Source organism: Sebastes umbrosus, chromosome 7, assembly GCF_015220745.1.
Source record: "Sebastes umbrosus isolate fSebUmb1 chromosome 7, fSebUmb1.pri, whole genome shotgun sequence".
NCBI classification, from domain to species: domain Eukaryota; kingdom Metazoa; phylum Chordata; class Actinopteri; order Perciformes; family Sebastidae; genus Sebastes; species Sebastes umbrosus.
The window spans coordinates 20,952,660-20,978,278 of record NC_051275.1 but is presented as its reverse complement, the minus strand read 5'-3'; the positions used below and the strand labels follow the sequence as shown (position 1 = coordinate 20,978,278).

The window sequence follows — 25,619 nt, the reverse complement described above, 5'->3', positions numbered from 1 at the left end:
ATCACACGATAAATCAGTTTCCCCTTGCTCTGCTGGAATTTAAGTACAGTCGTTTCAGTCGCTGCACTTCCTGGAGGTCAAGAGAGGTTCTCTGTGGACAACCAGCATTCTTCATCCCCTCGAACTGCGTCCAATTTGTTACTTGACACTTTCCAAAAACAGAGGTACTTAATTGTAGGTCCCATTTTTGTTTTTCTCCCTCTATCATTGTCGTTTTATTGATCATTTGTGCTTGTGTTTGTTAGCGTGTGTGTATAAGTGCATATGTGCGCGTGTATGACTTGTAATTAGCCTCTTGCTCTGGTCTGTAATGGCATTTTAATAAATGCTTCTATATATATATCACGCTATCAGGATGATGTTTTAGCAATTTAGCACTCCCTGCCACTTTCTCCTCTTTCCATCCCTCCCTCTCCCTCGTCCTCTACAGCTCCTTTGGCCCTTCAGCCCTGTGTTGTTTTTTCAAACTAGTGGTTTTTCCGTCCTCGCTTTATCTTACTCTTCCTCCCTGAAATTACGCTTCAGCAGCCTGTCATTGGCAGGAGGGCCTTGCCGGACCAAAATCATAAACTCGTTAATTTTTTTTATTTTCTTGTTTGTGTAAGGCACAGCTTGGTGCTGGCTGGATATTATGGTATTCCAGATGTGTGTGTGTGTGTGGGTGCATGAACAAGTATAAATGAATGCACATGTAATATCTAAAACATGATGTTAAGGCATATCACCACACACTTACACAAGGCACATAGACACCAGGGCCTTCGTGTGTCTTCATGTGCTGACCACACACAGAAAGGGAATGAATGGGTTTGAGTGCAGAACTGTTGATTTGCCTGCTAACTAATGTTTAAAACATTATGTTTTGCTGCGTGGTCGAAGGTGAAGAGGTGCATTAAAGTGGCCTCACCCTTCACGCACACATGCAACAAAACACACACACATACAGTTTTAGCTGTGATAGAAGGGGCATGTCCTAAGGACGACAGGGGTGTGTCTGTGGTCAGAGTGACAGTATAAGACACAAGCAGGTACATTGAATTCTCCATTCAGCTACACCAGACTTTTGAGAGTTTTGTTTCACTTTACTGACTTCTCGAGTTGCATTTTAGTCTCTTAGACTCTAAACTTTATATAATTTCAGATTTTTAATCCTAATTTTTGTAGTTGTGAAGTCCAGTAGTCTTTTTTTTTTGTTACTTGTCCAAGTAGCACCAAATAGGACTTTTATCAAGTGTTCGTATTGTTCTTAGACAGCTGTAAGAAAGTTAGTTTGGTCCTGACTCAGCGTTTGTAGCAGCATCCTCGCTGAGTTGCCAAGGCAACTGTGCCAATCAACTGCAAGTCTGGGGTAAGTATGCTGCTCTGTCTTTCTCCTCTCTCTCCATTTGTCTTGATCTCAATTTCTCTATCTCTATCTTAGCCTATAGTCTTTCTCCATCTTTTTTTTCCTTCTCCTCTCTGCTCTACTTTCTCATCTTTTCTTCCGTTCTTCTTCTCATCTTTTTTTATTTTTGCATATTCCAAATGCCTTTTATGTTTTCGCTTTGGTCAGTGACTGTTTTACGAGCCTGTTTGGGTTCAACCAGTCTGTCAGCTACATTTTCTCCTCTTACATAGAAAAAAGAAAAAAACGTCTTTGGCACATCTGATATAATCATATTCACGACGACCGAAGTCGTGCAGTGTGACAAGTGCTAAGAATGAATTTTATGTTGTGTGAGTCTGTCATGTCTGTAATTTTGAAAGTAAAATATCCACCACAAATAACCTGACGGACTGAGACTGTGGCTGGCCACCAATGGGAGCACAGTATTTAGCCAATTTCATGCAAAGAATTACATGCAACAAACTGTTTTATCTTGTCAGTGGCTTTACTTATAGGATGTTGTAGGGCACACAGCGGAAGAAATGATTGCAGCAGATTATTTTTACATCATAGCAGTTTGACAAGTTGATATAACATGATTTTTTTATAGGATTCTGGATCATCAGTCTTGGAAATGCATTTATTTCTCTAATTTATTCTTGGGGGTCACACTCACATTAGACCTGTAATCATTGGAGCGAGTCAGACTATTTTAGGTTTACTGTAGGTTAAGATTCAGAACAGCTTGTAGGAATTATTATTCAGCAACACTTCAGCACGTTTTCTGTCACAGTAATTGAACCTTAAACCCTGTTGACTGCTCTGCTGCCTTTTTAATGTAACAAAATATCACGTTGACACAACATGATTTCAGCATGTTACATTAAGCAGTGAAAACTCAAATGTGAAGGTGAGCCAGTATAAGTGTCGGGATGCTATAAATGGACCTGGGAATTTGTCATTGATAAGTGACCTCGGATTGGATTTCATTTAAGTCCATGAAGTTATATAGAAGCATCAGTAAAGGGCAGCAATAAATGCCTCGCTGACCACTTGTTCTGTGTACATATGGATATTTATGTATGTGTGTGCACTGTAGGGAGTTATGCTATTTTAAATAAGCTGCCGTCAAATATTTTCAGACTGCAAATTGCTAACTTTAGATATGACACTATTGTTATGCTGTAACACAATCTATCTAAACACATAACCCATCAATGCAGACTTAAAGAAGAGTTTTTCCTTTCATGTATCTCCAGTATCCTAAAAAACACGGCAAAATAGCTTTATTTTCCAGTGTTTCTTAGGATAGTACAATCATCCTCATGTGTTTGTCATCTCTATAATGATATCACTTAGTTTTGATGACATTAATCCATAAAAAGATTTTGATTTAACTCACTTAAATTTCCGGAAATACTCATCAAGCGTTGAGAAAGTCAGCATGTGTTGGCAAATGAATATGTTGCAGCATGAATAATGGCTTTAAACGTGTACGCGAGTGCTACTGCCCCAAAAATAGCCACAGATTCATTCACTCCTCTCCATAAAAAGAACCTGATTCACGTTAAATGTTATTTACAGCATTTACAACTGCTCCTTACCTCCCTGTAACTCCAGTCACTGCACTCTGGATGAGTCGCAAAAAGTGACTCAGGTGTTTTCCGCCATGTGAGCGTGTGCGGTTTTGTGCGAGCGTGCATGCTCATGTACTGTGTGTGTTGAGTGACATATACGACGTGATATGTCATGTTGTTATATGTCATCGTATGTGACTAGAAAACACTTCCCGGCACTTAAAAGGTCAATAAATTGCGTTTGCAAAGAGAGCCCAGTTGTGTTTGACTGAGGTTGTTTTTTATTGTGCCCTTTAAAGCCCATATTTATGTGAACCTTGTGACCTACGTGACTATGTTTTAAAATGGGTTTAACCCTTTTCTGACCTGTATCTGTCTCCTCTCTCCTTTAGATCATATGAACATAGAAGAATACATTGAAGAAGATGAGGAACCACCTTTGCTGCTCAGCTCTCGTCCTTCTCACGGTAAATATGTGCATATGTGTGTGACTTATAGACCAGGTGGCCTGTACATCATGATTTAGTAAGTGTGGGCACTCCATTTTACTGCAAACCTCTGACTCATGAGCTTGTGTGTGTGTGTGTTCCAGGTGTTTGGCTGTGGTGGGACTGCAGCAGTGCAGTGTCGGTGGGGGGAAGGGTGTGTGTGTCTGCAATGCCCCGCTGGCCAGGAGCCCTCCAAGGTGAGACTACAAACTGAAATAAAATGATTGATAACAACTCAACTCACTTTGAAGGACATTTTTAGTACAATCTATCTCTGCTGTTACAATATATGCTGCTATCAAGTGATTTACTGTCCTTTCTAAGTATCTTTTGTCCTCTTAGAGACTACAAACTTTCACCCCATGCTCCCTAATTGTACGCCTTTTCTACATGTTTTAAATGCACTTGTGTCAGCAAGGTTCTCCTTACTCTGTATAATGTAGAGCTTAGAGGTCAGAGAGTTCAAATGACTTACAGTATGACATGGTCAGCTACAGCAAAATGTTAAATGCATGTAGGACTTTTTATTTGCAGTAACCCAATTAATTGCTATACGTGCATATTTGCTGTAATTCACTGTGGACAAGTTTATTCCCACCACCTACCTACAGTATATACAGTATAAAGCATCTGGTAAGAGATTGCTTTATAATTTCTATTTAGGGTCAACATAAACCAAGTTATTTGTTTACATAAATCAGGTGCTAAATTCGATATCCAGAGCATTAATATAGCAGCAAACAACTATTGTCTATGTAAAGATATAGAGGAGTAATGTCTACCTGAGCAGAGAATGAAATCACTCTCCCTCTGTGAGTGTTGTAATCCGAGCTTCGCTGTGCTTTGTTGACATAGCGAGGCCGCTAAATTACGAATCCTGCTATAGCGAAGGCATGGCCCGCCCTACTCTGCCTCTGTAAGACGATCATGGTAAGCCAATCAGAGGCAGAGTAGGCCTAGTCGGGTTGCCGGTGCTTTTAGTGCATGCGAGCGTGCCCATTGGCTAGCTCACGGCCGCAGCTCTGCGCTGCTCTCATACGACGGTTGTATTTAGTTAGTAGTTAGTAAATCACATGCTGTTACTGACACAACAAAACTACCATTCATCATTTAAATATCTGTTTATGTGGTGACTCTAACCAGAGGGATGCTTCATTTTGTGCTTATTTTGCTCGAGTTTAGAAGTGTTTTCTTTCTTACCAGGCTTGTGGGCAGATCCAGAGTCCAACAGAGGAAGTGCAATGTCAGTTGTGCCCGACTGGAAACTTTTCAGACGCATTCGACTCTGAGCTTTGCCGCCCACATGCCTCATGCAAGACCGTCGGCCGTAAGGTTGCAACCCCTGGCACTGCGACCTCAGATGCTGTCTGTGGGGACTGTCTGGCTGGGTAAGGCCTACCTGTCTGCTGGTTAACTCACTGTCAGCTTGACATTCAAAGTACTTTGCTCGAACTTGCGCCTTATAAACTTTTATTTATTCTAAATAAAAAATCCTGTGATTTTCTCTGTGTCGAGAAAACAAGAACTACGTCATTTACCACAATGGGCAGGCAACATCAAGCAACATATGGCATAAAAACTGTTGATTCTTTTCTCTCTATCTCTGTCCATCTCTCTAATTATGTTCTTTACTCTTCTTTTTTCCATTTGCAGATTTCAGTCCACTGCTACGGCGGAAGTTTCCACCCAAAGTGCGTGCGTGAAACGTAAGCAGGATCCTCCCGTGTGTTTTTAACTTCATATGCTGCTCATCCATCATTCAATTCACTATAAGCATTTGTTCTTTATGGAGATAAGCCCATGCTCTTACATTATTTTCTCTACCTCTTCTTCTTGTCTCAGCATCTTTGCATGTCAGAGCGGTGCGCACAGTGGGTAAAGGTCCATCCAGCGGCGCAGGAGGGTCGGTCAACGGCACAGTGGTACGCAGCGCCGAGGAGAAGACGGCAGAGTACGCTGTGTTTGCTTTGGTGCCCGTCTTCTGCGTGATGGGCCTGTTGGGTATCCTCATCTGCAACGTCCTGAAGAAGAAGGGATACCGCTGCACTGACAAGGAGGGAGGGGATGAAGAAACTGCCACACCGCAGAAAGAAGGTGAGAGAGATGAAGTGACAGGAATTGCAAAAAAAAGACAGAAAATGAAAGGATAGAAGAAAAAGTTAGAAAAGAGAGAAAATGAAGGCAGTGGCAGAGAGCGTGTTTCCTGAAACTAGCATTTATGTTCAGGTTGTAGTCACGTTCGCCCATAAAAATGCCGAATTAGCACACACACGCATGCACAGGATGTGGTTAAGTGTTGTCAGGAGTTGGGGCGAATCCAAGCCAAGCCCAAAAGGCAGTGTCTTTGTGTGCAGCCACAGTCCATGTATCTCTGTGATGTGACTGCACGCAAGCCTACATGGGAGGCTTCTTTTATTTTTAATCTCTTTGAACCATGACCTTGTAGGGGTCATTACATGTCATGCGTCCTGTGTTTTTCTAAGCACACGCTGTTATTCTTGTAATTTTCCTATCTGAAAAGGGAGAAAAAAGCATTCCCATCAATTCACTCGCCCTACTGACGTCAGAGAGGAACTGAGTTGAGTAAACATGTGAAGAGAGGTGGGTGAGGGCAGAAGAAGAAAGACCGACAGACGGAGGGGGGGTGGTATTAACCGAAAGAGAGATTGATATCAATAAATGAAAGATTAAGAGAGTTTAGAGAGAGAAAGATACAGAGACATAGAGGGATCAAGCAATAAAACAAGCGTTGAGTTACCACACCTGTTCTCTGTGGTTTGCACAGTCTCAGAGTAACATGAGCGCTCTTTATCCCTGTCCTTTGTTAAAGTGTATAGTCGTATTGTCCTTGAGGACTCTGAGTAGTGCAGCCTTTAAATGAAACTCTGTTCTTGTGAGGTGACAAGTCATAACACCTGGTTTGATCCTAATGGTGAAGCAAACACCATCTATACGTTCTGTATAGACCTACATTGCCGTGCACACAATGTGAGAAGAACACTCATATTTCCTTTATGTGCCTATTGTACTCGGTGTGCTCTATCTGTTTTTCAGGCTTGTATAGCAGGTAAAACCCTAAAATCACACGGTGTGCATCATCTATTGTAGCATTGATCGGAGACAGGACCCACAATGACGTGTTTCTGGTACATTTCCACATAGAATATATGACATTTTGATAAACTATGTCTGCTATGAGGCGTTCAGAGTCATTCACGGTTGCACAAACTCAAAATGTGAGTCAGAGAGAGTTCATTCAGTTAAGCAAACATTACAAACTCCCTATTGTTGGTTGCCTCATGCAAAAAGTAGACATAAAGCAATAGTTTTTTTGGGAAATATTGGGAAATATGGCAAATAATGTATTTGCTTTCCTGCAGAGAGTTAGATTAGAAGATTGATAATTCCATATCTGTTCATTAAATATGCAGCTACAGCCAGCAGCCGGTTAGCTTAGCTTAGCTTACACAAAGATTAGACACATTACCTACCAGCACCTCTAAAGCTTGCTATTTAACATGTTCGACATTAAATTGGCATTTTTACACCTTGGACTTTGTACAAATTAAACAAACAAGATGCAACATTTTAATTACTGAGCTTTAGAGGTTCTGGTAGGTGGATTTTTGAACTATTGGACAGAGCCAGTCTGCAAATAACTATTTGCTTTGTAAAGATATGGAGGAGTAATGTCTACCTGAACAGAGAATGAAGTCGCTTCTGTGTGTTGTAATCCGAGCTTCTCCGTGCTTTGTTGACGTAGCCGGGCCGGTCGCGCATGCTTTTCGTGCATGCTTTTCGGGCATGTGAGCATGCCCCACTGGCTAGGTCACGGCCGCCGCTCTGCACTGCTCTCATACGGCGGTTACAGCTGATAACGCCGTCGTGACCCCCCTGTTCCACCCCCAGGTAAACACTGTTAGCTCTGTCAGCACCGTTGCCATTATTTGCAGTGTTAGCACTGTTAGCCGCGAGCCGCTCAGCTCCCCGTCGCCATGTTGAGAGGCAATAGAAATGCTCCCAATACCGTATTTAGCACCTTTAACGGACAGATAATGAAAGTGATATCAATCTAATTCTCTGTAATAAAGCACATAAGCGCATTTTCCCAATATGTCAAACTGTTCCTTTAAACAGCCATTGACTTGCATGAGGCTACATAAAGCGCTCATCAAGCTAAACAACTAATACATAACACTTTCAAATGTTATTTTCCTCACTACTCATGCCTTATTATTGTCTGTGTATCAGTTACTGTCATTAGTGTGCGAGCATAAACAGATTGAAGGGCTAAGCCGGCTTTTCTCTCACTCACCTGATGGTGCGAGGCTCAGAGGAAAGCTGTGTGACAGAGCCAAGTAGCCATACGTTAACGTGTCAGGCCTCAGGAGCGTTAGAGCGCAGCTGCTGCCGCCTCAACAGATCAGACTTTCTGTCAGCTCATCCCACGTTAAGAAACTGTTTGCGTTTACACAGCACCTGCTGCTTTGGATAATTTCCTGTATCCCATCATTAGGATTAAACAGTTTAATTAAGCAGATGCAACCATCATATTTCACATTTATTTAGGTTTTGTTTTATGGTTTGCTGAACCTGCTTCCCACTTGGTTTCTAGATCCATAGGATATTACTCTTCTTCTCTCAGCTCTTTTTTTTAGCTTCTGTTCCCAAACATTTTAGCCACAACCACCAAAGTAATCAAGTATCATTGTTACATCTGTTAACATGCCGTCTCTGCTCATATATTTGAAGCAAAGCCTGTATATAGATGTGATTCCAGGCCTTCAGAGGTCATAGCAACAGTCTTTCTGTCAAAGATCTCTGCCTTTTGTTTGCAGCGTTGCCTTGGTCTCTTCCTCTCCGAGCACTTTGTTGTGAAACTTAAGACGTCCCCGCACCCAAAGAGAAACTCCCCGAACCCCCACCCCGCCGCAGTCCTCTTTATCTGTCCTTATACTCTCCATTCATCCGATTTCTTGGCTCTCTAACACCCCCTCCCTCTTCTCATATGAACATGACACGATCCACTCATCTCTCCTTTCCCAGCCAGATCAATAATTCAATCAGGTCCTCGCCTCACGGTTTATGTCTCTTCTTTCTTTCTCCTCTCCTTGTTTCTCTCCGTGTTGTTCGTCTTCCTTTTTTCTTCTTCTTCTATCCCAGTTTTTGATCTGCTTTGTCATTTGTAGAGCTTCCATGATAGAAATTGCTTTCAATTTAACCCTCATCCTACCGACTACTATTTGTCATATTTCACAGGTGCTTTATTCTATTAACACCAATTTTTCAGGACTTTGAAAATCAATTTGTTCCTAATGACTTCATATCATTGTCTTCTGTTTCTGGTTTAATTGGTGCTTTTGATGGTTGTTTCTTACAGTAGTTTATTCCCCAGTCGGTGTTAAATAGGTTGACAAGATGTTGGTTAAGTTGACTACATGGGTTCCCTATATGAAACCCCTTAACCTGAAAAGTTGTATGTCTCAATGTGAGTTTGACTGAATGATTGATTGATTCAAAAGTAATGATTTTAATTTAGGACAATTAAGATAACAATTGACTTTTCATCCCTTTTTTTTTAATAATCTGAAGGCACAATTTCAACCTTTTGTAAAGATAAAAGAAAGAAGAAATCCGTGTCAACGTTTAACAGATGTAGTGTTTTTTCCGTCGGCAACTGAGGTGACTTTAGGACACCTTATCACTCTCAGCTCCGCTCCTTCTCTCCTCCTGTACAGCTTTGAGGGCAGATGATGTTGTGGTGCAGTGATAAGTTATAAGTCTGCATGTGTGAGTGTGAGCGAGACAGATAAAGGACAAGAGAGGGGAGCATAAGCAAAGTAAAGTTAGTAAATACGACAGAAAGCCTGCAGGATCATATGGATGGTCAGAGGGCAGTAGGATGCTGCATGGTAAAACTTTCTCCCTCTTCCTCTCTCTTGTTGTTATGTAACTATCCTTGTTGTAGTGCGCTGACTGACTGTCTATCTGTCTGTCTGTCCGCTCTAAACTTCTTACTCCAGCACTTTTCTCATCATCTCCGCTCAGGGGGAACACCCATGGGGATGAATTACAGCAAGCTTAGCTCGGCAGGGCTAAAACCAGACTCTGCAGAGGTGCAGGCGGAGAAAAGTTTGACTTTATTGGAGAGCGCAGTGAAAGGAAAGCTGAAGGGGAGAAACAGAGAGGGTGAGAAATGTCGTGAGCTGGAGTCAAATCTGCAACTTTGTGATTACTCAACCTGCTCAGCCACAAGGGCAGGGTGAAAGGTATAGAGTATAGTTGCTGCCGTTTACAGTTTAAGCCATTTTAGCTCCACAAGACGGCTACATTTTAAACTGATTTTTTTAAGCTAAAATGTTAAACTGAACAAACAAACTCAAGGTGACTGACTGGTGACTTAATGTGGCTGACACTGAAACACTGAACTCATGGGTTTGACTCTGTTGAAGGAGTAAATAGAGGAGAATGAGTGCCACACTGTGAAATGGATGCCGTTATCCTCGCATAGCAACAGCCACTGTGGAGACTCAGCTATTGTTATGGCCTAACAACAGCCTGGCACTGCTTATGCAAGAAAGACACGCACATAGACATAAATGCATCTATACAATCACATTTAACACAAAGATACACACAGTACCTGGCATTGGGGGTCTGGTACACACACACACATAGAGCCCTGTGTGCTTCAACAGTGCTGAATGGAGTGTGATCGCTGAGTGAGCTATTCTGGACCCCCCTGCGCCCTCAACCCTCTGCTCTCAGCTGCCTCACTGTGCTGTGCTATTATGGGATGGTCGGGGGGGGAGGTTGCCATGGAGGCACATCTATTCTTTGCTGTTCAGTCATCCATATCCATCCTTATCAGTCCCATCGTGCACTGGGGCACCGGCAGTGACATGCACTGTGTGAACTCTGTCTCTCTATCAGTGAGTGAAGTAGCTGTAAAAGCCACCTGTTGATGGCATGAATTCTATCTTAACATATAATAAATAGCCGTAACAGGAGGAACATATACCATACATTGTTCATATTTGAATATCTGGCTGGGCAGTTTGAAATACATGCCATTTTTCTTCAAAAATATATATTCCAAAATATAATTAATTAGTACTGTCAAAGTTAAAGTGATAACAACCCGTTAACGCAAATTCATTTTAACGCGACTAATTTCTTTAACGCATTAACACAACTTGCAAATTTTAATGAACCTCTTAAAAATCCGACGGCCCAACAGCGGACCCAGCCGCTATTCTGTCTTTCGGAAAATGTGCGATTAATTTGTGATTAATCGTGATTAACTATGGACAATCATGCGATTAATCGCGATTGGATATTTTAATCGATTGACAGCCTAATATTTAGATGAATTCACTTTTTAATATATGCATACGACATTATTTTTGTATTTGAATTGTATGTCATTACATATGACAATATACTAAAATGCAAAATACAGTATTACAAAATAATGAATGACAAATCTCTGTTTTTTTTTCTTGCTTTAGGTAACAATTGCCCCTACATATCTGACGACCTGAATGAAGACACCATCAGTGTTCTGGTTCGCCTCATCACTGAGAAGAAAGGTGGGTGTTGATCCGCAGTGAGGTCACTTACGGGCTGGTGGTCAGAGTCAGTTCATCTCTTGTGGCTTTAGAGGGGAACGGAGTACGTCACAGACACGTCTCCACTGCTGCAAGCTCAGACCGCCCGCTCCTTATCACATTAGATGGTTGATGTTAGAAATGCAAACACAGCAAGAGACATTGGTTGTTTTTGAAGGGGATTAAAAAGTATTTCCTTTAGAATGATATCTGTGAATCCTATAATGATCTCAATGTATTTGGAACTTTTCCCAGGGAAGTAAACTTTTCCAATCAATCGCCAGTAAGCACAAAGATGAATGTTATTTATAAACGTCTAATATGGTCTAAAACTACACTCCAGCAGTACTGTAACTGTAGTCATATCGTTGATCGAGTCTCATCTGAAAGTGTGTGTGTTTGTATGTTTCAGAAAATGCTGCTGCACTGGAGGAACTGCTGCTGGAGTACGAGAGTAAACAGATGTCCATGAATAAAAGCTCGTCAATCAAGTATGAGACCAAACACTCACGCTTACACATACCCTCAATATACAGTATACCTTCAACATATACTTGCTCGAAGACAAGCTGAATACAGAGGCAAGGGACGCCTGGGAGAGAGCAAGGAGGCTCCTGTCAAGAGGCCTTTATTAAAAATTGCAGGATGTTCAGGCAGACAGAAGGAGAGACAACTTTGCCAAAAGTTACAGAAAGTTGCTCTTCAGAGGTGAAAGCTGAATAATGATATAAACCTATAGATTCAGAACCAACTTTAGAATTGCACATAGTTTTAATGTGAATCTAGTGGAAAATATTATGACTTGGCTCAAGCTCCCAGTAGAGCCACTTGATATAAAACATTATATATTTCCTAGGGCCGCAATTAATGATTATTTTCATTGTTGATTAATCTGTCAATTATTTTCTCGATGAATGGATTAGTTGTTTGGTCTATAAAATGTCAGAAAACGGTGAAAAATGTCGATCAGTGTTTCCCAAAGCCCAAGATGACGTCCTCAAATGTCTTGTTTGGTCCACAACTCAAAGATATTCAGTTTACTGTCATAGAGGAGTAAAGAAACCAGAAAATATTCACATTTAAGAAACTGGAATCAGAGAATTTAGACTTTTTTTTTTTTTTTAAATGACTCAAACCGATTAATTGATCATCGAAATATTTGGCGATTAAATTAATAGTTGACAACTAATTGATTAGTCGTTGCAGCTCTAATTTTTCCCATGGCAAACATTATTTCTTTACCTTAAAAGTAAAAATGCAAGCTGTGTTTTACAGGATTATAATTCCATATTGTGCCTCCACTTCATCTGTAACACATTTAAATAATATAATGCCACCAAAATTTATTATTTTTGTACTTTTTCAACAAGTAATCTCATAGCGACATACATGTAGGCTCACTTCCTCACTGCAGCTCTGCATCAGGCCAATACTTTGGCAGTGACTCACTGCCGCATGTCTGAAGTGAATGTGTGACACATTTGTAACCGCTGTCTCTCTTGAGTCATGAGGCTTAAACAGCCAGTCTGTCACTAAGCTCATTGGCTATCACATAACTTGAAGTCACACGATTTACATGACCAAGTGTAGTTGTGGTTGGAACTTTGGTTGTAATCTGCGGCCGTTAAAAAGTGCTCAAGTAGTCAGAACAAATCCAGCAACATGCATGCTTCATACCACAGTCTGCGCCACTGGGTTTTCCTTTATCAGCAGAAGACAGAGAAGTCGCCCTCTAACAATGTTATATGGATGGTAATTGGATCCATTTCCCTCCAGTATGTAAGCCAAATCTACAATAGTGAGCAGTCTCAGGGGCCTCTGGTAGTGTGCTGCTGCTGCTGCAACATGTGAGCTTTACATTCGAGAACATTCTGGCACACACACACGATATATGCACACCGAAATCTGGAAAGCTTTCAGATCCTGTATGTGTGTGTGGTGGGAGGTCACTACAGGTCACCCACTAGCTAGTACAACACAGGGACACACAGTTGCATTCATCATTCATTCAAAAGAACAATAGAAAAAACATTGGGGCGCCTGGGTTAGCTCAGTTGGTAGAGCGGGCGTCCATGTATTAAGGCTTGGTCCTGACCGCGGCGGCCCGGGTTCGAATCCGGCCTGTGGCCCTTTCCGCATCCACTCTCTCTCTCTCCCCCCTTTCAAGACTCTATCCACTGTCCTGTCATAAAAATGGAAAATGCCCCCAAAAAAATAACTTTAAAAAAAAAAAAAAAAAAAAAAAGAAAAAACATTTAAAGAGGCCTGGTTGCTAAGAGATAAAAATTCAGATTTCAAATTTTAGTTTATTTTTCTATTTACACATTCACACTGAACAAAGTCGGAGGTGAAGCTAAAGTTTGGATATTTTTTGGAGCTTTTCTAATTCTTAAAAGACTCACTTGTCATCCTTGCATTAAGCTTTGTTACTTAGCAACACAAAATAGTTTCAAGACAATGGTTTCGTCTGAAATTGCGCACTATGTACTACACACCCTATAGGTTTACTATAGTTCAACATACTTTTGTATGGCTAAACAGTAGTATGTATTTTTTCGGACGTACTGAGCAGTAATTTACGTCGTCACTTCCTGAGAGCCTCCTTGCCGGTTGGAGACGTGTAACCATGGTAACTCGTACCAGCCTCATCTGACTAAACGACGGTTTGTGAGACTTAAAGTCTGAATTAATAAAAAATATATATATTATGCCTTGTAAAATGAAATCTTATACTTACAGCTAAGCACTAATGATGTTACAGAGCTGTCAGTCAATGTCTGTTATGAATGTTGTCGTCACTACCGTATTGCATTGTGGGATATTTATGCCGCCGTAGTGTCCAGCGTTGCATACTGTAATATCCCAGACTAAAAAATCTCATATACTCCATAAAATTGTAGCTGATCCTCTTCTGCTCTTCCTCCCAGGTTCCCGATGCTGTCTCCCCTGTCCCCTTTCCGCTCCCTTCCCAGGCTCTGCCCCCATCAGTCCCACCTCCACACCATCTCTGGCCTCTCCGGCCTGGCCCCCAAACACGGCTACCGCTGCACCCGCTGTGCCCAGAGGAAGTGGCCCCCCATCCTCATACCTCCCCTGGATTCCTTCAGAGACCCCCTGAAGGCCCCCCAGACCTTCCTCCTGCCCTCCCTGAACTCATCCAACGACCAGCAGAAGAGGCCCCTGCTGGGGGGGGTGTTTGTTGACACCCACCATACGCAAGCTGTTGTGCCAAATAATGTACAGGAGAAGATGGACGGGGGCGAAGTGAAGGAGAGGAAGGAGGGAGAGCTGACAGTGTTGTCTGTGGGGAGGTGAGACAATCAATCAATCAATCAACATTTATTTGTATAGCCCTTTACAATAACCAAAAGGTACCCAGAGTGCTTTACATTAACATCAAGAAATAACAGGAATAACAACATAACATATCATAAAATCATAAAAAGGTACATAAAAAGCACAGGAAAAATGTCACAGCGCTAGGTATTAAAAGCCCATATAAATAAAAAAGTCTTGAGCTTAGATTTAAAAAGTACTAGGTCAGTGACAGTGCGTATATCAGGTGGTAACTTGTTCAATAGTTTAGGAGCAGCGACAGCAATAGCACGATCACCCGACAGCTTATGCCTCAACCTTGGGACTTCTAAAAAAAGTTGACCCGATGACCACAAAGCCCTGTCATGCTCGCGGAGAGTTAAAATCTCGAGGCCGTTAATGGCTTTAAAAACAAACATCAAGAGCTTAAAATCGATTCTAAAGCGAACTGGAAGCCAGTGGAGCGAGTAAAGTACAGGGGTGTTCACGTCTGGAAGTGTTAGTTAAAAAGCGAGCAGCAGCATTTTGCACAAGTTGGAGGCGCGCGAGGGAAGACTGGTTGAGACCAACATACAGTGCATTACAATAGTCAAGTCTCGAGCTAATAAAAGCGTGAATTGCCTTCTCAAGAAGGCAATATGAACATATTGTTTCATACTGACATATGAGGACATGCAATGCTACTCCACACACATTTCAGAGACAAATGTACTTTTTACTACATTTATCTGAGAGCTATAGTTATTAGTTACCGTGGAGATAAAGATTTTAAATACAAAAGATATGATAATTTTATCAAATATGATGCATTGTTGTAGATTAAAGTATTAAGTATAGAAATTATTTAAAATTAGCCTCCTCGACCAAATTCAGTCGGTTATATCAGTTCAGTAATTCAGCTCTAATGATGTACTTTTCATACTGTATGTACATTTTTCTTATCTCACTTCTATACTTTCACTTTTGAATGCAAGACTTTTTTACTTGTAATGGCGTACTTTTAAACTGTGGTGTTGCTGCTTTTACTTAATCTACTTACTTTTACTGAAGGATCTGAATACTTCTTCCACTGCTGACGCATTCACAATCATTTTACCTTTAGTTCAGTTGAGTTATAGAAAGGTTCGAGCCATCTGTAAACTGTACAAATGGTTTTTAATATAACAGGTTCAGATCTACAGTAGAATTACTGGATTTAAAGATGATTAAACACAGTAGAAAGACACTCACACTCAAACAGTTTCATACTTTTGTAAGAACATGTGTGTTTTAGTGTCAGTCATAATACCACGATTGCCATGAATGTAATCATTAGTGATCATATCTTTTGCTCGACTGATAGGTTTCAAGTTGCTCAAATCCCCGAGCAGAAGCCTGTCGCCGTGGAAACCAAAACATCATCCCAGGAGCAACGAAACTCCCTGTTTGTAGGGAAACCCTTCTGCTCCTCTTCATCATGTGGCATCAATAGGTACAACCTGCAACACACAGTCACATGCTTCCCCTTCTCCCTCTCTTTTCACTTCTGACCTATAACTACTCGCTGTAATAACCTCTCTCCTTCCCCATTTCTTTCTATTTCTTCCACACTGCATGCTCCTAATTGTTACGATTTTACCGTGCTGTGGTAGCTCGTTAGCATGTCAGCTTACATTCTTCTGGCCAGCACTGAATTATGTGGTCTGTTTCACCGGGAAAGGGAATTATACACAGCATGATCAGTTTATCAGAGGAGTGTCTCTAAAATGATTCGGGAAATGAGTTTCTTCTGTTTCCTATTGTCTGCTAATGCACATGTGCCAACACTCTCCGAATCAGCATTATTACAATAATCATGTGTCCCGGCTTGTTGTAAAAACTATCTGTTGGATTCATTATGTCCCATACACAAAATCCCTTAAGTAGGCAATCATTTATGCTTCAAAATCAGCCCAAATGAGGAATAATGAGATAAGTGTGCTTTGAAAAGGCTCAAAAGCAATTTATTTGTTGTATCTTTGAAATCTGGAAAAATCCATTTCACCCCTTCTTCTATTCTGTCCTTCATGTCCTCATCCTGCCACCTCCTTCATATTACATTGGTAGAATACTGCGTAACATATTCAGCGACATATTATGTAGACCAGAAAAAAACAGAACGGTACATAGCGACAGAAAAACAAACAAACAAAAATAAAACACAAAAAAGAACAACAAAAATAATGATAATTTAAAAAAAAAAAACGATTAAGTAAAAGGTTTCCCTCCCTGTTTATACCTCCTTGACATTCTGACTCTCTCCTTCAGGTGAAGAGACAGAGAGACGGTGTACGATAACGCTACCTCGCTGAAGATGACCTCATCATTCGCTGACAACTTGACGACAGGGTAGGGGAGGGTGTTTCTACACGACTGACACCAAGAAACCACCAGAACCACCGCCTTGTGCTGGAAGAAGTTGTTTCTATTCAAACGATGAGAGGAATATTTATTATTACGTGAAAAAACAATATTGTGCTTTACAGATGTATCAGATCTTCTACATCGTAGAAGTTCAACTCAAATCACAGCTGCTTCATAGTCCCAATCCAAAGAGAAAGTGGAGAGTAGAGCTTTGTGATAACAACACCTGACACTAGAGGGAAGGATGTGAGGGAGAAAACAAAGAAGAGACGTTTCGATCATACAAAAATGTGTTCTTAACCCCTAAATTTGTGCTTCCATGTAAAAAAAAGGACAAAACACTGTGGAATACATAACTGAAAAAAGCTGTTAGTGATCAAGTGTTATATGAACTAAGAGTATGAGCAGATCTGGCTTGGCTGAAATAAAAACCCATGTAATTTTGGGTCATAAGACACTTGATTTAAGACTACAGTAGCACTACAGTAAGTATTATAAGGACAACATGTTATAAATTTCATTATAATTTTGTTGTTTTAAATATTTTTACAAGTTTAGTGATCTCTTCTTCTGCTCACATTTGCAAGTGAGTTGAGTTTTTTAGACCTTGAAGATGTTGAATGTACTCACTGAGTTCAGTGAATCTTTGAGAGTTTGAGAAACATTCACTCAGCGATATACACCTACCAAAAGTCAGCATTAATAATACTCACAACTCTTACGCTCTTAGACTTTAGGTCCAAGTAGGTGATCAGGGGCCAAAATGTGTTCTCAGTGTGGGGCCTCCAGTACTGTATCACAGCATATTTTTTACAACACTGCTTCCCGATGGCAGTTAGAGGCTGTCATTTGGGTCCTGGGGTGAAAACGTTAGATGGGTAGGCATCACTTTTTGTAGAATAGAACAATGTAAATGAATGTACATATGTAAATATGGGTGGGTATATACAAACGGACTTGGCTTTTATAATTTTAGCACACAGTGTGTATGAGGTGAAAGTGACATTTGCAGTCCATCAATCAAAAACCAGTAAACTCTGTCACACCATGCATATGAGCTGAATTTCTGCTTAAAATCAACACGATATATATGATTTTTTTCACAATATGAGTGCAACATTTCAGTGTTTTAAACATGAACTTTTAAACCGTAAACACACACATGCAGTACACATAGCCAGACTCCAGTTAGGCAATCTCCATAACTGTAAGGAACTACTTCCACATCAATACACACACACACAAGCATATTTATGTTTTACAGTTTAATTAAATAAACCAACCAGTGGCTGCAGAGGATTAGTGGTTGAGATGCCTCAAAGTCATGCAGCTCAGTTTACATCCTCATGGGTTTTAAAGAGTGTACTATAATCATAGAGGATTTTTATCCATTCATTTTCATATTTTCTTATTATGCTACAAGGAATACAACATGTCTGAAGGACTGGCTCTTTATTGGTTGCAGCAGTTACATCATTTAATTTTATCTGTTTTTATTATTACTATTATTAGGATTATTAAATGTTTTCAAGCTGAAGTGTTGCTGGCAAGAAGGAAAGCTATAAAATAGCATTCATCTCATCAACTCTGTAGATGCATTTATAATATTGCATTTTTCTGTATGATGTTTTTACTCTTGAAATAAAGAAGAGGTCTATTTTAAATGCTGTTCTCGCTGGTGATGTACAGTAATGTGGCTTTGAATGTGTGAGGTATTGGCTTGGCTTGTTTGTTAGACAGTGTCGCCCTCTAGTGGTGTTCATTAGATAAAATGACCACTGACTACGTAAATCAAGTGTAGCCAAAACCAATGAGATTTACCAAGTGGCTCTGCTGCACTGCAACTAAGGTTACTCTTCCCACAGATCACAGTTAATACTTTCCAAACTCATAACCGAAATGCTGACGTGACGACTGACTTCTCTGGTTTTAAACACCCTGCTCAGCTGCTCAGAGGCTGTATAATCACACACTAAGGGAGAATCAATGAGCTCAAATTAAAGGAAAACATGAACTATTCTACACCTGCTCTTCTAAGACAATGTCTCACTGAATGATAGTGAGACTCAGTCTACAGCCATTATGCAAGAATTAACTTATTTGACACAAATTATGGCATTAAAAGTTTGACTATTTGTACCCGGGTGAGAATAGTCACACGGCAGCCATTTGGCTATTTACACACGGCCAAGTTGAATATGCCACTTAGTTTAACAATAGTTAGCTAGCCGCCAGAATGCCCTTTCTAGCAGGAAAATGTAGTTGTAGTAGTAGTAGTAATACTAGTAGTAATATAAAGTGACAGAGTATATGCAGGAAGTAGGTTGTGGTGGATGAATGGGTCAAACTAAGAACATTTACCCAGGAGACTGAAGTTTGAGTCCTGTAAGAAGCCTGTTTTTACACTTAGATGACTTATTAGTTCCTGTTTTTTTAAATTATTATTATTTTCAGTTTTCAGTTACAGTTTGGTTAGGTTTAGGCAACAAAACTACTTGGTTAGGTTTAGGAAAAATATGCATACAGTACATATACACATCTAATAATAAAGAAATATAAAATATAATCTAATGTGTCCCAGGGTCGGGTGCAAATAGCATTGTTTGCTATGGACACCTGGGTGCTAATAGCATCTGCCATGAATAAATGCAGTATGTTGCATGAGGCAAATGATAAAAATGTATCACCATAACAATTGTGTTTGTTTATTATAATATTTTGTTTTAGTTCCTTCATACTTTGTGATACAAAGTGACACACACACTTCTCCAGAACATTCAAAATAAATCTTAAAGGCCACAGAGTGGTCAAGTTCACCCTCTCTGTCTGATATGTGGGAAAAAAAAGGCGAGCTGAGGAAAATCCACTTGTTCCTGTACAAACAGGTGCAGCCGTTGTCCAGTAGAATCATTAACAAAAACCACAGCTGTGTGGAGCGCCATGTAGTTTAGTTTTGTCCATGCATTATAGCTTTCCAAACATAACAAAACAAAAGAAATCCTTGAATGACCTGTCTTCTGTTAGAAATCTGATTTATATATTTATTATACTCTTCATTATAATGATATTGTCCATATTTGATTTGGTCAAATCTGAGCATGCACTTCCACTTGTTGATGATGGAAATCTGAATGCAGAGTCTGTCAGTGTCGGTGTATGGGGCGTCACATCTACCAGAAGAGATCAGCAATAAGTACTCTATATGTCCCCACAACCTTTTGCACTTTTACCAAAATAGTCTCAGAGTTGTGTTGTTAAGCAATGGCTCAGACTTGTTTTTGGTCTCGATGAAGATGACTTGATCTTCTTTGTGATGTTACCTCGGACGTCCTGCCCAGCCAGGAAGTAAAGGATGGGGTCCACACAGCTGTTGGCGCTGGCAAAAGGTCTGGTCACCTTGTAGGCCACACTGGAGGCCTCCAGCAGCTGACAGCTGATCTGATGAACATATCAAAATGTGAGTTTTTTAAAGCCATTATAACACATTTATTATTATAAAAGTGGTTGTTCTCTGCTCACCTGCGATGGATCGACCTGCCTTAGGTATCTAAAAGAGTAGTAAAGACTCCTGGTGAGGTGGAAAGGCAGGAAACAGAGCATGAAGGCCGCCAGCACGATGATGATCATCTTCACTGACTTCTGCTTGGTGCGTTGGACTGACACGCCTCCCGCTTCGCCCCCTTCAGACCCCCAGCCGGGCTCCAGAAGCTTCCGCACCATGAGGCCATAGCACACCATCACCACCATGAAGGGCAGGGCGAACATGAGCACCGACACGGCCGAGCTGTACACCAGGAAGTCATCAAAAAGCTCTGGGCTGGTGGTGTCGTAACAGATCAGCTCGCCCTCCATCTCCCTGGGAAAGGAGATTGTTTAGTATTATTAAATGGTAGCGCTGCCTTGTTTGACATTGAACTACTGGGAAAGCAATAGGAGTGTTCAGTGTGCCCATTAGATAAGGAGCTCGGTGTGCCACAAAAATCAATAGTCCACACTTAAACACACTTTCATTACAAGGAAGAGGGATATTAAGGAACAGTGTGTAACATTTCGGGGGCTCTATTAGCAGAAATGGAGTATAAAATTCATAACTACGTTTTCATTAGTTTATAGTCACCTGAAACTAAGAATCGTCGTGTTTTCGTTAGCTTTGAATGAGTCCTTCATATCTACATAGGGAGCTGGTCCTCTTCATGGAGTCCACCAAGTTGCTCCGCCATGTTTCTACAGTAGCCCAGAACGGAAACCAAATACTGGTTCTAGAGAGAGCTTTTCACGTTTTTTATGTGACGATACGCTTGTGAAACTGCAGTAATGTGAGCCGCAGAGTGCAAAACTGTGGTACCGCCAGCCGCCGTCTGACTTCCGTTGCTCCTAAAGTGTTATTGTGCCAAATTCATACCAGGCAGTGGCGAATAAATACATTTTTCTGCGGTCGGGAGGCATATTCATGTGTTTCGGGAGGGAAGAAGTTCTTTGTAACGTAGATCAACATGTCCCAGGAGTCACAGGATCTGTTTACTGATTGGCTGTGGGTATTGCCGCCTAGAGTTAAACTTTTTCCCAACTTCCCAACCCGCAGAATCAAACAGCCGCAGTTCGCTGAGCATGGGAGTGGCGATTGTATTAGATAATGCAGGCCGCACTCTGCCACTGCTCTGGTGTGAATTCGGTGTTATGGAAAGGATGGACTCGAACAGCGAACAGCGTTACCACGGTTTTGCACTCGGCGGCTCATGTTACCACAGTCTTGGAAAGGGAGGAGTGAGCCGAGGGGTACTCAGTTGGTTGCAATCTGCAACCACATCACTAGATGCCGCCAAATCCTACGCACTGTACCTTTAAACACACATTCAATACAATGAGGAGGGTTATTAAGTAAGTAAGGGAGGGATGAAGGGAAAAAGAAAGAAGGAAAGACAAATGTATCAATTTAAATCACCTCGTTCTTGCGAAGTAGAGAATAGGTGCCTGGCAGAATAACACAAAGGCCCACACTGCGACAGACACCAGCCTGGCCCGACGAGCACTGACCCAGTAGAGGGAGCGGACTGGATAGCAGATGCCAACGAAGCGATGCAGACTGATACAGCAGAGGAACAGAATGGAACCTGCCAGAGTGATACTCATTAGATCTCTCTCCTTAGAGGGCGCTGTTAAAAAAATGTTGGTACTGAAAGTTTCAGAATTGGGGTGAAAGGTCACCTACAGGGTAATTTCAGGAGTAAGACACTTGACATTGAGGTGAGTGGCCTTTTAGTGTTTTTCATGTCAAAATGCAAATATAAAGCTCTTCTGTGTTTCTCTTCTGGGCTTTTATACAATGGGTTTATAATAAAAACAATTATCACCATTAAAAAGTATGATGGGAGAACTAGATGGGGTTTCTCTTAGCTAAGCTACAACATGTGGTTGTTGGCTTAGTCGCTTGCAAAAAATCCCAGTTGGGGATGCTTGTCACAATCTGTTAAGGGTTGGTTGTCACATGTGATTGATAGTGAGTGAATGGCATAAGAATGAGTTGAGTATTACTATGTAAGGATAAAAAATACCCTTTTAGGGATGATTTTTCCTGTTTTTGTTCTCTCGATGCAGGAGATATGTCAGGTTGTTGCATTTCAATGAAATTACATTTTTGAAATTAATTTTTAAGATTACCTCCTTTTTATATTTTTCCCCGTTAAAATAACATGGGGACAACCAACCTGATAGTGTGGGACAACCAACTCCACGATAGGGATGGTTGTCACAAGTGCAAAAGACATATTGACAGTCCATATCTTTTGAACAGAATAAGCTTAAGGAGAGTAAGGCCAATCCATTTCCACCTGACGATTTAGACTTTCATTACACATTGAAGGGGAATCTATTAAGGATACAGTTTTTGAGGGATTCAAATGAAAGTAAAAAGTGTGTTATGTATTGTAATATTGTATCGTCTTGTGGTGTATCATACTGCCATAACTGTACCATATCATATATCAAACTCTGTATTGTATGGGTCTGTGCCATGCCATCTCCGTACGTACCATATAAGTTGGTATAAAACAGGAAACGTATGATCTTGCAGACCGGTTCGCTGAAGGGCCAGTCGTTCTGATCTGCGTAGTAGTAGATGAGGAAGGGCAGAGTGAGGACGTAGAGTGTGTCGCACACCGTCAGGTTGAGCATGTAGATGGTGGAGGGCTTCCACTGCTTAGTGCGGAACACAATCACGTACAGCGCCGTGGCGTTCAGCGCCAGGCCGACGACAAAGACCACGGCATAGCTGACAGGAAGGAGAATATATTTAAAGTCCTCTTGGAACTGACAGTAGGAGGCGCTGTCATTGGTTAGGTTGTTGGTCTTGTTGTTGTCAAAGGTGGCCATGTTGGTTGTGAAAACACCTGAGGAAACGGAATAGATTATTATGAATATGCTGCATGTGAACCTGGAAGCATTTCACTGAGTGTGGAGTCACAGGAAATGACTGCAAGAAAGTGACATCAGCCTAGATTACATTTTAGGATGCATTCCCCAAGTCATTCACTTCTTTGGCATGCCACTCTTAAGCATAATCGGGTGGTCTATTATGATTTCCCAATCAAATTTACACCATCCAGCTTATAGCTTGAGTCATCCCATTTTAAAGTCATTTCACAGAATGTAAATCATTTTAGTGCCGACGTTCTTTAATCGCTTTTTTCTTTCTGAGTGGGTGGCTGAGTAAATGAGAGAAGAATTGTGAGAGATAGAGAGAAAAGAAGAGGACACTTAAATGGTAGCACCCATATCAAATCATGATTAAATCCTAAAGCCGTCTTCTGGTGGAATAAATGAATGAGTGTGTGAGGGAATATGTGTGTTTTATGGCTGCAATATAGAGTAGTACTGTATATATGTGTTACAAGATGTACTGTAATGAGACATCTTGACACCTTGTGTCAGCAGAGTACTGAAATACTTATCAGTCTAACCTTCTCGTTTCTCCCCATAACCAAAAAAAAACTTTCAACTTATCAGCGCTGCAGAGGATTCAGACAAAGATTCACATTTGTGGTAACTTTTTTTTACAAATCTGTAAGTGCAGATGTGTTCTCAGGCAGAAAAACAGCACTCAGTCTGGCACTTTGCATGCCAAAGTTTTCCAAAACCTCACAGCTGGGAGACAGAGAGACAGAGGAATAACTTTTTAACTCAAACCAGACTTTGTTTAAAGACATTTCTTTCTTTTTCTCTCACTGGCATGCTTCATTGTTAACCTCAGTCCATTTTTTCTCATCCTCTATAAATCTGTTTATCTCACAAGTTCAAAGTCATGCGATAACATAATGACAGCTTAAACCCTCGCATGCAAATAAGACAGCAGCTGCCAGACTTACTTGTTTCTCAGCTGACTGATGAGTTAACCTACGGCGCTGTCTTTTTGCTCCTCTCTCTGACATTATTTTCTCCTTATCAAAAACATTGCTTCCTGCTCGCTCTGTACCCTTCGCTGTCTTCACTTTTTCTCTTCAAAACAGCTGCAGGTTGAATTTAACAGATAACAGACCATGAGACAGAACAGCCAAACCTTTTGCATTCCTCTGATCTGCTGTGTGCACTCCACGTCACACCAAACTGAGCACAACTTACTATTCAGCAATAAAGTAATCTGTTATTTTTTTGTTAAATTGGTTGTACACAAATACCCAGATTGAATCCCAGGAAATAAAACCCTCTTCCCCAGAGAAAACCCCCATGAAATGTAATAAATACTCACACTGTATGAGAAGACAAATTTCTGTTACTTGTGACAGACAATAAAGTTTTCTTATCTTATCTTATCTTATCTTATCTTATGAATGCTCTCCCCTTTCAAAGGCTGTCATCCACTGTGCCAGGTATCCTCATCCTAGTAGAAGTAGCTACAGTATATCTAACTGTGTTGTGTATGGTTGAATGCATGCCGAAGATACTTCAGTGGGGGAAAACCTTGTGAAGGTGTCCGCCTGTCTGACAAGCTGCAGCCTGTATACACAAAAGGGCAGTTGAGCCTCAGGGGTTATATGGTATTTGAAATTCAAATTGACAGTGAAAAGCTGCCTGTCGCCACCTTTAACTGTTCAAATATTTATTTATTTTGTTTGGTCAAGTCAGACCAGGACATCATTGTACATTTTTAAAGTAGAAAACAACAGGTAGTCATTAAATCCTATTGAGACTATTAAATATAATAATTACTATGATAAGTATAGGCCTATAATTATCAACATGGGCGTAGGAATTAGAATTTTTTTTTATAACAATTACCTATTGTTTTCATTTTTTTTTTCCAGCAATAAAAAAAACAAAAGGCCTGTTTTAGTACAGGTAAATCTTAAAAACACACAGCTATAAGCATAGATATTTTGCAAGCAAGGAATAGTAGAAATCACCCGTCATGCTATCAAAAATCTAAATATATGGTCCTTTATGTCCCCGTAGAAACACAGCCATACTGACAAAAAACATTAATTTTAAAATATACAAAGATTATCAAAGATTACCTGTGATTTTTCCCATTTCAGGCAAATGTGTGACTAAAAACTACCACCTGTGCTGCTTTTTATACTTTTAATTGATTGTTTTTACAGTAAAATGTCTTACCTTAGTATGGCCAAAGAAATATAGATGCTCCTACGCCAAATCACAAGAGAAATCATAAACCAAAAGCATCCTGGCAGGATCCTAACAGATACAGTATAATCCAACAATGACTGTCAGCCATTTTCCTCTGTGCCACTGGCAGAAAGTTATGTGCGTGGGTGTTAGTGGATGTGTTTGGTATCTCTGACTACGAATGTGTGTGTGTGCATGTGTGTGTGTGTGTGCGTGTGTTAGTTTAAGTGTTATACTGAGAGGAAAGGTGAGAAAGAGTACT

At 40.7% G+C, this 25,619-nt stretch overlaps 2 protein-coding genes across 3 annotated transcripts in view; one reads left to right on the top strand and one right to left on the bottom strand.

The window, feature by feature from the left end:
- Positions 1–17,064, top strand: part of relt (RELT TNF receptor) — a 30,451-nt gene extending 13,387 nt beyond the window's left edge. Inside the window, exons 1-11 of one of the 2 annotated variants that reach the window (XM_037775833.1) lie at positions 1,125–1,348; positions 3,336–3,410; positions 3,536–3,628; positions 4,635–4,819; positions 5,085–5,137; positions 5,274–5,525; positions 10,943–11,023; positions 11,454–11,532; positions 13,969–14,352; positions 15,699–15,827; positions 16,643–17,064. In XM_037775833.1, coding sequence (XP_037631761.1) covers positions 3,369–3,410; positions 3,536–3,628; positions 4,635–4,819; positions 5,085–5,137; positions 5,274–5,525; positions 10,943–11,023; positions 11,454–11,532; positions 13,969–14,352; positions 15,699–15,827; positions 16,643–16,646 — 1,302 coding nt within the window. In that variant the 5' untranslated portion in view covers positions 1,125–1,348; positions 3,336–3,368 and the 3' untranslated portion in view covers positions 16,647–17,064. Of the gene's footprint in view, positions 1–1,124; positions 1,349–3,335; positions 3,411–3,535; positions 3,629–4,634; positions 4,820–5,084; positions 5,138–5,273; positions 5,526–10,942; positions 11,024–11,453; positions 11,533–13,968; positions 14,353–15,698; positions 15,828–16,642 lie in introns of those variants that run through there. The other variant, XM_037775832.1, reaches the window with a different exon arrangement.
- A 2,363-nt stretch (positions 17,065–19,427) lies between these two features.
- Positions 19,428–25,556, bottom strand: p2ry2.1 (purinergic receptor P2Y2, tandem duplicate 1). The gene is made up of 5 exons (XM_037775834.1): positions 25,346–25,556; positions 22,768–23,124; positions 21,681–21,849; positions 20,258–20,594; positions 19,428–20,176 (listed from the first exon to the last, which is right to left on the bottom strand). The coding sequence occupies exons 2-5, from the start codon at positions 23,105–23,107 to the stop codon at positions 19,979–19,981; spliced, it is 1,044 nt and encodes a 347-aa protein (XP_037631762.1). The 5' UTR covers positions 23,108–23,124; positions 25,346–25,556; the 3' UTR covers positions 19,428–19,978.
- Positions 25,557–25,619: the final 63 nt, after the last annotated feature.

What these genes read in the sequence shown, in the direction of transcription:
- p2ry2.1 (XM_037775834.1), bottom strand. Translation starts at nt 23,107, where the DNA reads ATGGCCACCTTTGACAACAACAAGACCAACAACCTAACCAATGACAGC. An exon ending in CTCTACTTCGCAAGAACGAG is followed by an intron (nt 20,595 to 21,680) that starts GTGATTTAAATT and finishes CTCCTTTCCCAG; the next exon opens with GGAGATGGAGGGCGAGCTGA. An exon ending in GGCAGGTCGATCCATCGCAG is followed by an intron (nt 20,177 to 20,257) that starts GTGAGCAGAGAA and finishes TATGTTCATCAG; the next exon opens with ATCAGCTGTCAGCTGCTGGA.